Genomic DNA, 15,748 nt, shown 5'->3' on the forward strand with positions numbered 1-15,748 from the left:
TTTTTTTTTCTTTTCTCCCAGGGCGGAATATTTTTCCAAAAACTTTTTTTTAAAAAGGACACAAAGCAATGGTTTAACATATCAAATCAATTTTTTTTTTTTTTTTTGACAAATGTTACTGTCTTGCATGTTGTATGAGTCTGCATACTATATGATTTCACATACTTATCATACTTTGCTGTGTAACATGTATATGATATCGCTCAAAGCGGCCAGTTGCATGTATTGCCATGTTGCACTGCTTACAACATGTGTTACACTGGTGCCACCTTTTCAGTTATCTGTTGCTGCACACAACACGATCAGGTGTGTATTTTTTTGTCCTCATATGTTGCAGGAAAGTGGCGCTCAGTCAGCCTGTCTGGCACTGCTCTTTGTGATGGCCTTCTTTGTACAGCAACATACTCTGCCAGCAAGCTGTCAACCACCTTCTTGCGGAAATCTGCTGCAGTCATAGTGCTGTCATTGTTTGCCTATTTGAATAATATATAGCCATTTGTAAGTGCAATGTCATGCATGCAACGGTACTCAGTGTGGCACCACTTGGTGGACTTATGGCTGTAAGTGTATAACCCCAGGATCTGATCCAGTCGATCAACTCCAGTCATTTTACAGTTATACTCATCAAGTGCAACTGGCTTGTCCAGCTTCCTACCTTCTGGGTTTACCTTTTGACAAATAACTTTCTCACATATATTGTTAGTGTGTACTATAGAGCGACAAGTCACCCGTTTGACATTGTGGTGTGCCACTGCCACCAAGTTTTCCACCCGCATGAAAACCAGATTGTCGCCTCTTTTCATCTTCAGTCTGTCTGGCTTCAGCTGTGAAGGCATGTGGGTCCTGTTCACCCTCACTGTGCCACAATTCCAATTCCCCTGCTCTGTAGCTCCATGAACAATTCTGGTGATGTATAAAAATTGTCCATGTACATAACATGACCCAAATGTTCATAGCCCTGATGCAGCTCCAGCACAACTTGTCAAGGAACAGTTCCCTTTGAAAGGAATACTTTCCTATATATGTAATTGCTTTTAGGCAGAAATCAAGTGTTTGCTTCTGATCCTTTGTCATACTTTGTGGGCTTGTCTGGCATATACTGGCAGAAAAAAGGAGTCCCTTGTATTTTATCATAGATTCATCCACAGACAAATCACGGCCAGGCTGATAAAATTGTTTATATGTTGGTTCCACAATGTCCAGCAGGGGCTGAACTTTATACATGGGATTATAGCCTGACTCACCCCTTTGAATTTGCTTCTGGTTATCACAGAAGTGAATAAAACTTTGCAGGAGCACGTACCTATCATGTGGCATAACCTGTCCGAAGCCACCAGGGGACAAAGCATGTCTGAACCAATGCTCCCTGAAGTTATATCGCCAGTCTAGTCCCCTCTCTATTTGTAATGCCACAGAGCCCTTCATCTCGTCTTTTGTTGTGGGTTTCCACTTTGGAAAAACGAGAATGCGGCACAAGTGCAGCCCGCGATTCAAAAAAAATTGCTATGCATACCTGTTTGTCTCATCTGACAGTAGCTGAAAGGCAGCCTCAGGAAAGAACAGCCTGAAGTAGTCCAGCGGCTGGTAATCTGTCATGTCCAACAACAAACCATGCTGTCTTGTGAAGTCTGGTAGGCAGTTTGGCTCCCACGGATCAATGTCTGGGTATTCCTCCCACGTGAACCTTGCCGTAGGTGCATCGGCTGCGTGAATGCGCTCAGCTGGCAGCTGATCAGCTGGGGGGGGCATTGGCTGGTGCCTGATCAGCTGATGCCAGTTCCTCACTCTCTTGCTCGATCTCCTGATCTCTCTCAACAAAATTAGATTCTGAAAAATCAGAGTCCGATTCGGTGATAATGAGCAAAACGTAGTCTTCTGAGTATTTTCTTTTCTGCACTCACTTCGTTCCCTTGTGAGATGTCGATGCCATCTTGCATTTGTTTACATTTCGTAACTCAGGCACACGCAAGGATTAGATGCCGAGTCAATGAGTCTAACATTCTTCCAAGCAGAGAGGGAATGCCTGTGAGGTAACAGTGAGTTTTGTCGGCATTAACAGCTGGATGTCGACTTTTGTCAACATGCGCCCTCAACCCCCTCCTGTCGACAAAAGTCGACATCTGCCCTGAAAGAGTTGAGCTTTCTTCATGGTTCCTTTTTTCTAATTTAACATAACTGTCAATCATGTAACTGTTTAAATATGTTCTTTATCCTTACCTTTTACCCAAGTTAAATAGTCATTCCATTACTTCCTTCCTTACTGTGAAACCCACTCTTATTTACTGTTAACAGATATGAACCTATTTACTGTCCTAATGCTGAGCTCTGCTGTGCCTGCCTCCACATCACCCATCACCCTCACACACTACCAGGATGCACACACACACTTCATTGTCAATGTTCCCTTACTCTTGGGCAGTTTAGAAAGGATTTTATTTATATGTGCATATTTAAAGTACAAAAAAAAGCTGTTAAAATTACTGCCAGACTCCTCCTTGGCAGTCAAAAACAAAAAGTTAGGACCAGATGCTGTTTTAATTAAGCTTTTTGCGCAAGCATCATGCAGTACCAGACTCTCAGTACAAGTCATCAGGAAGGATAATGTCAGCATGTAGTACATGCTCTGTATGTTCCATTACATGTTCTGAAAATCTGTCCATGTGTCACCTCAAGGTACTTTTTAACTTAATAACTGGTACAGGCCGACTTGTAGCATTTGATTTGAAGTACAGTGGTACCTTGGGATACGAGTGCCCCAAGGTACAAGTTTTTTGAGATACGAGCCGTCACTAGGTCGATTTTTTGCCTTGAGTTACGAGCCAAAATTCGAAATACGAGCCATCAAAGAGCATTCAGAGGAACTGACGACGGAGGAGTTGACTGAACTACTGACGCGGCAATATACGGAGGTTCTGCAGGAGATCGGTATGGTGGAGGAGGTTATCTCTTAAAGTGAGATAAAGTGTTTGCAATGTGGGAAAAAGTTTTGAACTTTAAAGAAAAGAAACTCCCTGAAAAAGTTACAACTGATTGCGCAGCAGTGCAATTTAATGACACTTGCCTAACGCTTGACTTTATTGAAAGGAAACACAAGTTGCAACTGATCGTGCAGCGGTGCTATTTAATGACACTTGCCTAACGCTTGACTTTATTGAAAACACCAGTTGCAACTGATCGTGCAGCGGCGCTATTTAATGACGCTTGACTTTATTGAAAACACCAGTTGCAACTGATCGTGCAGTGGCGCTATTTAATGACACTTGCCTAACGCTTGACTTTATTGAAAACACCAGTTGCAACTGATCGTGCAGTGGCGCTATTTAATGACACTTGCCTAACTCATTTCAGAAACATTCTAAAGAGGAGGACTAAACAAATCTCCTTGGACATGTTTCAATTGAAACGCCTTGAGAATGAACGTGACGAAAGCGTGGCAAAAAAGAAAAAAACTAGTGAAGAAAATGTAAGCTAAGCAAAAGTGAAGTGAAAGAAAAAAACATTACAATACACTAATTGGCTTCGCCAACATCTGTTTTGTTTAGAATCACTTTTATGTATTAGGTTTTATTTTTTTTGTATACAAAATTTGTTCATTTTAATTACATTTTTCTTATGTTGAAAACATTTAACAAAAAATTGGGGTGGTTTTTTGGGGGCTGGCACGAATTAATCTTTCAATTAATTTCAATGGGGAAAATTGATTTGAGATACGAGCATTTTGACTTACGAGCTTGGTCATGGAACAAATTAAACTTGTATCTCAAGGTATCACTGTACTGTTAAATTTGTGTTAATTATGTACAGGTTTCCTTCTGCATTCATGATTCTTTTCAGAACAGCTGAAAGCTGCAACATCTTTCTCAGCCGTTTGTAACACAGTACAGTAGCAATATTCAGTGTCACTAGCTACAGTATTGTGAAATGTTGACAGGTGTATGAGTCAAGGAGAAAGGTGATCTCTTGATAGGGTCCGTTTCCACATTCATGTGTAAGAAGGGCACTGCATGAAGTAAAATCTACAGGTAGTTACACTGGAAGTAGCACTATGAGAACCAAAGAGTTGGGAGAGTAAGGTCATAAGAAGTCTAAGCATATAGGTATCAGAATTTGGATCCAATCCAGAATAGTTTGAAATTGAGGTGTAATGTAAACTGGTGTTCAGTTCTACATACAGCCAGAAGGAATATTGAATGTAAATAAAAGTAGCATTGATCTTCAGAAAGCTAATTTAAGTAATTTAGAGGTTTTATGGTCATTCTGCATTTATTGTGTGGAGGTAATTATTTATTCTTCTTACCTAGTTGTTTCAAAGACAAATAAAATGTAGGTTATGTTATAAAAATGGATGACTGTAAATGAACATTTAAAAATTGCCCTAGAAAGCACTAGAAGCTTTTCTAATGTGAGCAACCAGGTACATCCTCCCTTGTTAGGCTAAAGTAACTAAACAAGTAACTTAGATGATTCTAACCTTTTATGCTCACTGCAGGTTCCGCAGGTCAATTTCTTTGACCATATTCAAGTTTCTGTAGAGTTGAACAACATATCTGTCTGGCTGCATTGGACCTAAATAACTTGTTTGCTTGTGTTAGTTTTGCAGTTGTGGAATGTGTAGTATATAGTTAATTTATATTGACCACTGCATCAGTAATTTCTTGGACTTTTGTGTAAAGGACTTTCTTGGATTGTTGTATTTAAATTTGTGTATTAGTAATGGTTATGGAATGATGGAAATTGTACATGGCTTCTGTTTTCCTCTACCTCTTTATTTTCATGGTTTTAATGGTGCTGTCACAGCATTTGATGCAAAACATAAATTTTAGTTTAGATCTTTATTATACTGTATAGTACAATGAAGCATTTGTTAGTCTCACTAGAGCTGAAACATAAAAATGGCAGAAAAGTACAATGCATAGTACGGTGATGCAGTACATCAAACGCGGATTACTAACAAATGCTATAGCAGTAAACAGTACCAGAAATATAAGTAAACATGCATCAGTAACAATTGTAAAAGATCTGAGGATAGAAAATTTCTTTCAAACAATACTTAACCTTCTAGTTTGTTCAGAATTTCTTTGCTGTCTTTTAGTCATAATGTTAGAAATAAAAACTTATGTCTAAACTGCAGTTGTATTTGTTATACATGCACTCTGCATCATTTCTTTCGAAGAGATCAGCCATGGATGATGCACATGTGCACATTAAATAAAAATCAATATATGTTATAAATCTAGAGTATTATTGTGTTTGGCAAACTATCTCAAGATAATTACATAATCTTTCTGAAACTTAAAAGACTGCTTCTGCTTTGAGGTTGAAATTTGTATTTTTTTTTTTTTGTGTGTGTGTAATAGTGTTTCAGACTTTGACCATATTGCTCCTTTGACGCTCTTTGGAGCTGGGAAGATCGCATTAAAGGTTTTGTCATTTTGGCTTGAAGTCTTATTACTCTGTTTTTGTGTCTATTGATCGCTTACTCTGTCATCTTCATTTGACTGGACTGTTAAAGAAGAAATCAATAATTCTGTTTGTGTTTTTAACTTTCAGCTTTGCATTATTCTTGGAAAATTGTGTGCCAGTTGCAAATTCCTTGAACATTGGCTTTGGGAACCCACTACTATTGGGTCCCCCATCTTTGCAGCTCGCCCAGATTAAGACGCAGCTGGCTCTTCACCAGTTGAACTGTGTCACTTCTAGCAGCTTCTCTTCACCAACATTGTCACTTCTCAACCAGGCTTTACTAAAACTTACAATGTCTAACCCAATGTTTAATCCAAGAGCACGTTTTCCTGGGCAGAGGCCAATGGTGCCGAACCAGTTTGCCATGAATCAGCAGATGCCTATGATGATGGGCCCGGGACATATGGCTTCTCAAGGTATGGTGTCTTCTGGACCACCTGGAAGGATGCCTCCGATGATGAATCAACAAATGGGATTTCAAGGTCCCCCCCAAAGATCTCTTCCTCCACACCCAGAAATGCAGCCAAGAATGGAGATGCAGGCTCGAGGTCCACAGGATGGCAGTCGCATGTTGACACAGGGTTTGCAGCAGATGAATCCCAGAATGATGAAAGGCAAAGTGGAAGATTTGGCAGGTGTAAGAGATCAACATATGGTCAAGGTTACTGAAGACAGAGATTCTGAATGGATTTCCTTCAAGCCACCACCTGAAAAGTTGTTTGCCTCTGGAATGGGAGATGCCCCAGAGAGAAACCAAGCCAGAGGAGGAGGAGCAGCAGAGAATCATCCAGGTGCCCCAGCAGGAAGACGCCCAACTGTCTACATAAATGAAAATGCCACTAGCATATTGGCCAGTTTTGGACTTTCTAACGATGACCTGGAAGAGCTAAGCAGATATCCAGACGATCAGCTCACCCCAGACAATTTGCCCTTTATTTTGAGGGATATTAGATTGAGAAAAATGAAAAGGCCAATTCCTGAGGTGGATCATTCCAAATCCTCTTCAGTGGGTGGAGATTCTCTGAGCAGTGAGTCCAGACAGAGCAAGGTCATCGATTATGGACATTCAAGTAAATTCAGTATTCCTGAGGAGGATTCACCTCTTTTTAAGAGAGACTTGCCATCAAAAGAGTTGACTAAGGAGGACATAAGTACTTCTGCACCCCCTAGTACACAGCCTAAATTTTCCCTTGATACTCTTGTGTCTGCTTCCTCCTTTAGCTTTAAGGTTGATGCTGGTCATGGGTCTGTTTTCTCAGACCCTGTTAAAACAAGCTCACCTTTGAGCAAGGATTTGCCGGTCGATCGACGGCCGCAACTAAGTGAAGCGGCTAGTCAGAAATCGGACGGGCTCAACCAAGCTTCAGTGGGGATTACCAGCTCTACCCCAACCAACCCTCCTAGGGTTACACAAATAGAAGCTGGTGGATTGGCGAAAGAAACCTTCACCATGATGAAAACACCCTGGGCTTCAGCATTTCCTCAAAATGAGCCCTCTGTGGGCAAGAGACTGCCAACCCCTAGCATGAAGAATGATTACTATGCTGCCTCCCCGAGAATCTTTCCACATACTTGTTCACTGTGTAACATAGACTGTGTTCAGTTGCAGGTGAGTGGTCTGTTAGTATTGTATAAGTTTTTACTGATGGCTGTTTAGATTGCACCCTGTGATGTATGTTAAATCTCTACAGTGAAATGTTAAATGTAACGGAGTACTGAGATATTTGTTGCAGGACCACATTTTTAGTATTGCTGGTGTGTTTTTTTTTTTTTTTTTGTTGTTGTTTTTAAAAAAAAAAATAAATAAATAAAGATTATTTGATACCTTGTTTTTGTCATGTAGCTAAAGATATAGAATAATGAATTGTATTAATAAATATAAATTATAGACAAATGATGATCCACAAGTCCAAAATTGATTCAGCAAATTAAACTTAATTATCTTGTAACAATAAATTAAGGGAAACTAAACTACTGTAATTGTTCTGTGTATTTAATCAATTTTGTTGATTTTTATTCATTAGTATTTTAGGCACCATTGTGTATGTGTACATGTTAAAACCTCTGTGAAAGTAACTAAATGCTGCTCACTGGAACATATGGATATTGGTTTCAGATAGCAAGTGGTGTTACATATCTGTTCCTAAACAGCAGTTATTTTGAAATTATCATTCTCTAAGCTTTGCTTTAAGTTTAAACTTGGAGGAGAATGGCTTGCAGTTCTTGTGTCACCAAAACAGATTGTTGGGTTGTTTTTTTGTTAGGTTTTTTATTAGATGAGAGGCATCTTTTTCAAAGATGTTTTATGTATGCTCATTAATAGTGAAGTCACACCCTCCTTGCCACATCATAACATTGACTACATTTGCATCAGCACCTCGGTCAGCTTTCTGAAAATGTTTGTTCCCAGTTTTTATAGGTAGGTGTGTACATTAAACAGATGTTTGAATGAATAGATTCACTTTTTCATTATAATTTGTGTCAAATATCAGAAACTTATTTGAAGTTTTATGCCTATAGATTTATAGGGTTATTGTCACATTTACTGAGTGCGATAAAATTCTTACTTCCATGTGCTCATCAACATTTAACCAGTTGCCATTCTCCAGCACCTTGATTACGGAGTATAACTACTTTATACGGAGAATTACGGAGAATAACTAGTTTATGTATTTCAAATGATTTATCATTACATATATCAACCAGCAGTCACCCATCCCTCATTCAGCCAGCTGTTTTCCTCTTCTGACACTTACTCCCAGTTTATTACCGTCAGCTCGAATCTTCAGCATTGAAGATTTTATATAGCAAAGACTTTTAAGGAATTTTTTTTAGAAAATTGTATATCATTATTTGAAATACTTTTCATGTGTGTTCCTGTTCTACAATGATCTGTGTAAATGTACAATGAAACAAGACATAGACATAAAGCAAATGTGTTTATTATATAGAGCTTATATTACATTTGGGTAATTATGATGGCACTGATAATTTTGTCTTTTTAGTGTTGACTGATGCAAGTATCAGAAATTTGCATAGACTGTTACTGGCTCAGGTCAAAAGTGACATTTTTTACACATTCACTGCAAGACATTGTTTTGTTACTGTGTGTGTGAAGTCCTAATGTCAGTTTCAAATTGAGACACGTGTTTGTGTGTTTCATTTTCAGCTGGTTACATTTGATATAATAAAAATATACTTATGATATTTTGTAATGTGTGTGTATATATATCAAGCTTACAGGTGGCGCAGTGGTAGTGCTGCTGCTTTGCAGTAAGGAGACTGGAAGATTGTGGGTTCGCTTCCCGGTTCCTCCCTCTGTGGATAGCGCTTTGAGTACTGAGAAAAGCGCTATATAAATGTAATGAATTATTATTATTATTATTAAACTTATTGTATGTTGCAGTGTAGTAATTATAACGGCACTGATTTAAAAAAAAAAAAAATTGCACTAATTTGTACGAATACCTTGCCTTTACATGTGAAACATGAAACACAATCACACACGTGAATGCAAACGTCTATTTTGTACCAACTGATATTTGGAATTCAGTCTTTACACATTCACAGAGACATGTCATTTAAACAATTTCTTTTCATTCGGTTTTATTCTTGGGTAAATGCCAAATTGTTTCGTTACTGTGAATGTGAAGTACATATATTAAGACATGGAATATAAAATAAACATTTTTCACAAAAGGTATGATGGTTCAAGCATGCTTTTATTCCAGAATAAAACTGAATAAACAAATCTTTCAAATGACATACTGCTAAATGTTTACAGACTGGGAAGTCCAAATAGCGTTTCCTTATTGAGATTTTCTTGGATTTGTATTTGTGTGTGTTTCACATTCAAGCAGTGGTGTTGGATATAATACATTTCTGTTGAGTGAAAAGCTGTGTAGGTTTGGTAATGGCAAAAGTGAATGCTAAATGGCAATTTAGGCCTGTGTGCTGGTTGACATCATAGAAGTGCAATTATCAAAAAAGTAAAAACCTCATATTCAGCTGGTTATATTTGATATACTAACATTTGCTTTGTGTCTACTACAGACCTAGCATTTCTTGTTTCATTGTAAATTTATAAAGATTGTTGTAGAAATTGATGACACATGAAATGTACGTATTTCAAATAACAGTATATCATTACTAATACATCTCCTAACAAGTCTTCGTCCTATAAAATATTCAACACACACATGAGCTTGTAAGTGAGAGGATTCGATCTGGTGGTGCTAAAAATAGTCTCAAGTGTCAGGAGGAGCAAATGACTGGCTGAATGGGAGATGGTTCAGTGCTGCTAATTGACACATTTGCAAAACCTAAGCATTTATCAGCAGACAGTTGCTGCACTGATAAAGACATGATTTTCCTCACTTGTGTTTTGGGTAAAGTTGGCTTTTCAGAGAGAATGAAAATTTTCAGTTTTTCGGAATTCTACTGTTAAAAACCAGACCTTTTCTGTCTTTAGTGTTTCACTTACCTAGTTCTATAAATTTACAGTACATACGTCTACATACATTTGACCTACTAAGCGTTTACATTGTTTTCCTCAAAACATGTATAGCATTACATTTTTTTGGCTTGAAGAGTGACATTTTTATTCTCATCTTTCTACTGTAAAACACGGTCAACTGTAGAAAGTATAATATAAATTATCAATAATGTGAACAGCACACTGCACATGTGAATCGAGCATCACTTTTGGATTCCCAGAACCACTTTGTTTCACTTCCTAAAGACAGATTCACTTTCTCATCACTGCTGATGACGATGTGAGGTACGAAGAAGACCCGTCTACACCTTTGCCCAGGTAAAGTTCGACACTAATGCTGTTGGTATTTTATACAGTCCGAATAATACATGGGTCTTGCGTGAGATGCGTCTATACCGTTGCCAGACAGACACTCAGGACCAACACTTTACCACAGCCCGAGTGATTGCCAGAGTCTTAATGCTAAAGAGGTTAATTTAGCCAAAACAATTAACTGATATACTAGGTTATGACAAATGTGTTTTGAATTTCATGGTAAAGTAACTACTCTCAACTAATCATGACACCAAATAGTGGTTGCATGTTGATTAGCAAGCTAGTAAGAATTTCATTGTAGTCTGTACCCATGATTAAAATGACCCTATAAACTTGCTTTTTCCCATCCTTGACCTTGGAAGCATGATGTCTTTTATTACTTAGATGCGAGGATCAGAGACCATTTTAAGAGCAGTCCATCTAGAAAGTCAAGTTCAAGTATGTTGGTGTAATGTTTTGTTTGTTCACCTTTTATAGACGAGACAAGCACAAACAAAAGGGATAATCAAAATTTTTTGCTAACCTATCAAAACAGACACTCTGTTTATTGTTCAGCATAATCCCCATTGTCATTTTCACATTTTTTAACATTCACACAACCTTTCTGTACCTTTGTTCTGAAGCAGACTTGATTGCTGCATTGCTGACATAGCCCTTTAGATTGTGGAACAGGTAGACTGAAGAATAGGATAAATGCATCATGTCTAGGGGCATTGTTGTAGAGTAGGAGGAGAGGATGGTTATTTGTCTTGTTTCTTCAGTTCCTGTTGCCCTTTATAGATTTCATTTTACTTTGGCAAGTACTTGTGTGTTTGCTGTTTGTATGCACTCTTGTATTAAGAAGCATAAATTTGGGTCTTGCAGCATCATAGTGGATGTATCTGAATCCACAGAGAGAGAGCATTAATAAACCCAACAAGATATTTTCTAAAGTTGCCACTTTAAATTCTGGACTTGAACTCTGTTAAAAAGTAGCAGGTTTAAACACTGCAGAATTTTAAACAGAACAGCAATAGCTTTAGGTAATTGTAAAGCAGTGCTCTTCTCAACAGTAAACTGCAATATGGGTTTTTACGCAATTTTTTATTTTTGCTCAGAGTAAATTTAATATGGGGTGACCTGATTTTTGGTTGATTTATATTAGAAGGCCTGTTTCTTTGTTTCACAATGGTTTTTTTTAACACTTTTTACATTTGTACATTGTATTCTGTAGGGAAAATGTTTTACACATAATGCTAATGTTAAATTTGGAAAATGTACACTATTTTGCTTCTCAAGTAGCAGTTCTTTGATGTCAGACATTAAAGAAATGTGAGTTAACATAAGAACTGCTATGTTAAATGTACAAATTAAGGCCTCGTCCACATGTACCTGGTTATTTTTTTAATACAGGAGTTTTCCTTTTTTTTTTTTAAAGCCATCCGCATTGTTTTATTTTTTTTTTTAAAGTCTCCATCTACACAAAAAAGCAAAAATCCATTATCAAGAGCACGAAACAGGCATAGATAAAGGAAATGTTATTCAGATGTCCTTTCCAATTTTTTTTTTCCTTCATCTTCCAATGTGTGCTCAGCATAGAATTTGTGAAAATGCAGGCATCATGAACACTACCCAGCCATTTCACTATGATGTCAATAAATGAACACTTGTAATCACAGTTGGCTTGTATGTTAAGAGAAAACCTCCCCTTTCTGTTCAGATAATTCATGGAATTTGTGGATTGCTGCTTTATTTTTACACAAGTCCCAGTGAAACCCTTCTACAAGTTCCTTTGGACTCATTGACAGGTAATTGTATGTATATAAACCGGGCCCAAGGTGACACTAATTGCTTGACAGACTTTCCTTACTGTTTTACAGACCTCTGTCTTGACAGCCCAAAGTTGTTTGCCATCTTTTGTAATCTCCCCTCTTCTGCTAAATAGTGGAATATGCAGACAGCTTTTGACAACACCGACGGGCAATCTCGTTAGTTATCTTACCTTTGATGCGTGGTAAGCAGCTCACTCAGAGACATAAGCGATGTCCTTGACAAACAAATTCTCTTCAGCATTAACAACTTAATTCTTAAAGTTGTCCCATCAACTAGAGGTATCGTTGGAGTGTTCAATGTAACAGTGACCTCTGTAGTGCATTCTAATGCCATTTGTTGCTCAATATAATGAAAGTAATTGTACCTTTAAATGTAAACATGTAAAAAGTCCCATTAACAAGGTTAACACCAGCACTACTTTAGCTATGCCTGCAATTGCGTGAAATTGTCTCATGTAAACAAAACAGATAATGGCACACACACACTGACCTCAATCAAAGATACTGGTGCACATGACATTACAAGCCAAAAACGCAATTGTTCCTTGTCTACACGTAAACAGGGAATACAGAGTTTCTAAATATCTTCACCCTGGAAAGAGTTGTTCAATAGCTTGGTTTTCAGGGCCTAAACAGTTTGCCTGTGGACAAAAGGCCAATGCGTACAGAAAGCTACGTTTAAAAAAAAAAAAAAAAAAAAAAAATACCCGAGTACATGTGGACAGGGTCTAAGGATATTTAAAATCCCAACTCCTCATTTTTAGTTGTTGCTGCCACACTCTCAGAAAGGTTTTACATTTATGTCCACCTATATTGTTTAAGATATAATTGAGTCAAAAGCAATTGCAACTTTCATTTCATAATTAATCTGATGACAGTTGTTTGTATTGGCAATACTGTAAAAATATTAACAAATAAATTTGCTGCTGTTAGCGACCTTTTTTTCCCCCCATAGTGCTGTATGTAATTGACTATATTCTTGAAATGTAAACTTTTTGCAGATGTGTAAGGCTCAATTGCATGTAGCCTGTGGTTTTGTTTCATTAAGTCTTTAGTTTTTAGAACGGATGTTTTCCACGTATACACTACTAAATTTTGAAGAAATGATGGCTTTTCTCACAGTGTACCACCTATCATTTGCTTCTAGCACTAAAAGTACTGAAATACTGGTAACATGCTGTTTTAAAATATGTATTTTTTTTGGTACTTTCCAGTACCGGTATAAAGCACAACACTACAAGCGACACATACAGTATACCTTAAATGAGAGTTTTTTGGGAAGATTTCCAACAGCATTTGTCTCTTTAGGCTCAATGAGTATTTGCCCTCTTCAAAGTTTTCTCTATTCCGACAGTTTTTTGGTGCTGTATATTTTGAGCCTTCAACTAGAATCTAATGAGGACACATGAATTAACAAGTAATACATTTTTTATGTCATTTATTATATGAGTGAAGTTATCCAATGCCAATTAGCATGCTGAATAATAGTAATAGGCATCTTACACTTCACTGATTTGCATCATGATTCCTATGAGTCAGTCACTTTTCCACATTACAGTAAAGTAGTGTTAGCCTACACTTTCTTGCATAACTGTTCAATTCCAAAATATTTTTTGTTTACAATCTACTCATTTTGGGTTTAGGTGTTGACTTTGGCTGGGCCAATCCAAAACATTAATTTTGCTGCTTTCTAGTCATTCTGATGTGGATTTATTTTTATGTTTTGGATAATTATTTGGCTATATGAGCTTAGCTATGCTTTAGTTCACAAAAGAATGGACTCCTATTCTTAAGCATTTTCTGATAAATGCAAAGTTCAGCGTTCCTTCAAATATGGCAAATCTTGCAAGACAGCAAAGCATCTCCACATCATCACTATATAGTCTTGCATTGACTTAGGTTACATCTGAGAGCATGCATTTGACCATGTCAGTGACAAATTGTACAGGTCTTTCACGGGTTGAAGTCTTTGGGTCGCAAGTGGGTTGACTAAGTGATCGGCAGCGTTATGCAGTATGTTTTTGTTTCTAAGTGAACATGCGTCACCAAGGGGGTGGTTTACAATTGCTGCTAGTGATTTTTCTATGAGTATAAAACACTGAAACTACATTGCAGGACCATAAAAGAGAAACACTGATGTAAGGAAGGCAGTGCTGGCCAGAAACATAAAATATTAGTCACATGGAGCAGCACTGATCTAAACAAAACCTTAAAAGGCCCTCTAATAGTCAGAAAACATGTGAGACCCTGTGAAATTACACCAAAAGATTTATTAATATTCTAGTAATTGACAAAACCAGCGTTACCCTGTTGTTTTCCTACAGCCCTTGGCTGTGAGTACAAATTGTCTCAACTTGGTCAGCCTTAAATCGGCAGATGACTATGTTTGGCAGTTGGTATGATGCTCTTGCGGTGAAATGCTACATTTGCTTTATACCAGATATGTTGGAACCCATGTCATCAAGAAAGGAGAAAAAAAAAAAACAATTCCACTTTGCTTCCATCTACCCATGCATCATTCTCCCAACAGATTTTGGGTGAATGGTTGGGAGTAAGTACTTCTTGGTATATGGTTTAAAAAAAAAAAAAGTGTTTCTTGGTTAGAAGTGGTTTCAGCCTTAAGACTCATTAATATGCCATTTTTACCCAGTTATATTTCTGGTTGTGGAGTCGTGAACATTGACCTATGCTGAGAAAAGATAACTCTGCGGTTTTATGCATATTTTTCAGATTTTGATTCTTTGAACAATTTTACATCAGACCTTACTAATGTAATTTTGGCCCCATATTAATGATTGCCCCATATGACATTCTGTTTGACTCTTAATTAAAAATGACTTTGTATTCTGGAAAGGGTTATAAACTTGTTCTGATTTCTTTAGAAATTTTCAATAGTAATGGCATTATGTGCTTGTTCAATCTTTATGCAGAGCCAAAATAATTGTTCATAGTGAGCAGGACTAGCTGTAGTTGAGCCTTTTGTGCGCATCCTATTCTTTTAATTGGATAGTTTTGAAGGGAGATGGTCATGTTTTTCTGTCTTTAGTAGAAAACATCATGGCTGGTTTCATATAAATTGCAGGAAAGAGCTCTAATCCCAAGAATCTACAATGTTTTTGGTATTAAAAGATGGAAAGTCTTTACTGTTTCCCTTAAACATGGGGATGTTTACTTTTGCAATCATTGCTAGCTGGATTACTTTGTTTAGCAGATAATAAGGTGCCCCAAAGGCCTCAAACATTAAGTATTATGAATTTGCAGTGCAGAAGGAATCGGAAAGGGACACATTTTTTCAAGGCACTGAATTAAATTTCATCATGCTTTGACACCAATTTCTAATAGGCGATTCTTCAAATGGAATAAAAGTGCCCTGCTGGGTGGATGCTAGTCATCTCTCTTTCATTCCTAGAAGAGTATAATCTTATTACTCTTTAATTTAATATTTTTGCTGCTGGAGTATGTGAATTTCCCCCTGGGATTAATAAAGTATCTATCTATCTATCTATCTTTAAAGTTGCCATTTGTTTCAAAGTCTAATGGTTTGTATGTTCAGTTGAGCTGGTATCTTGTCCAGGGTTGGATTTTGCCTTGCGCCCACAGAATAAGCTGTCTGTGAAATCTGTAATGCAAATAAATATATCTGCATGGAAAATAGATGAATTTT

General features: G+C 37.3%; 1 protein-coding gene across 3 annotated transcripts in view; it reads left to right on the forward strand.

Annotated features, from left to right (window-relative positions):
• Positions 1 to 15,748, forward strand: part of znf638 (zinc finger protein 638) — a 252,174-nt gene that overhangs the window by 119,925 nt on the left and 116,501 nt on the right. For all 3 annotated transcript variants that reach the window (XM_051928463.1, XM_051928465.1, XM_051928464.1), the window contains exon 2: positions 5,551 to 7,072. In XM_051928463.1, the coding sequence (XP_051784423.1) occupies positions 5,551 to 7,072 (1,522 nt within the window). The remainder of the gene's footprint in view (positions 1 to 5,550; positions 7,073 to 15,748) is intronic.

This window comes from Erpetoichthys calabaricus, chromosome 5 (genome assembly GCF_900747795.2).
Source record: "Erpetoichthys calabaricus chromosome 5, fErpCal1.3, whole genome shotgun sequence".
NCBI lineage: Eukaryota > Metazoa > Chordata > Cladistia > Polypteriformes > Polypteridae > Erpetoichthys > Erpetoichthys calabaricus.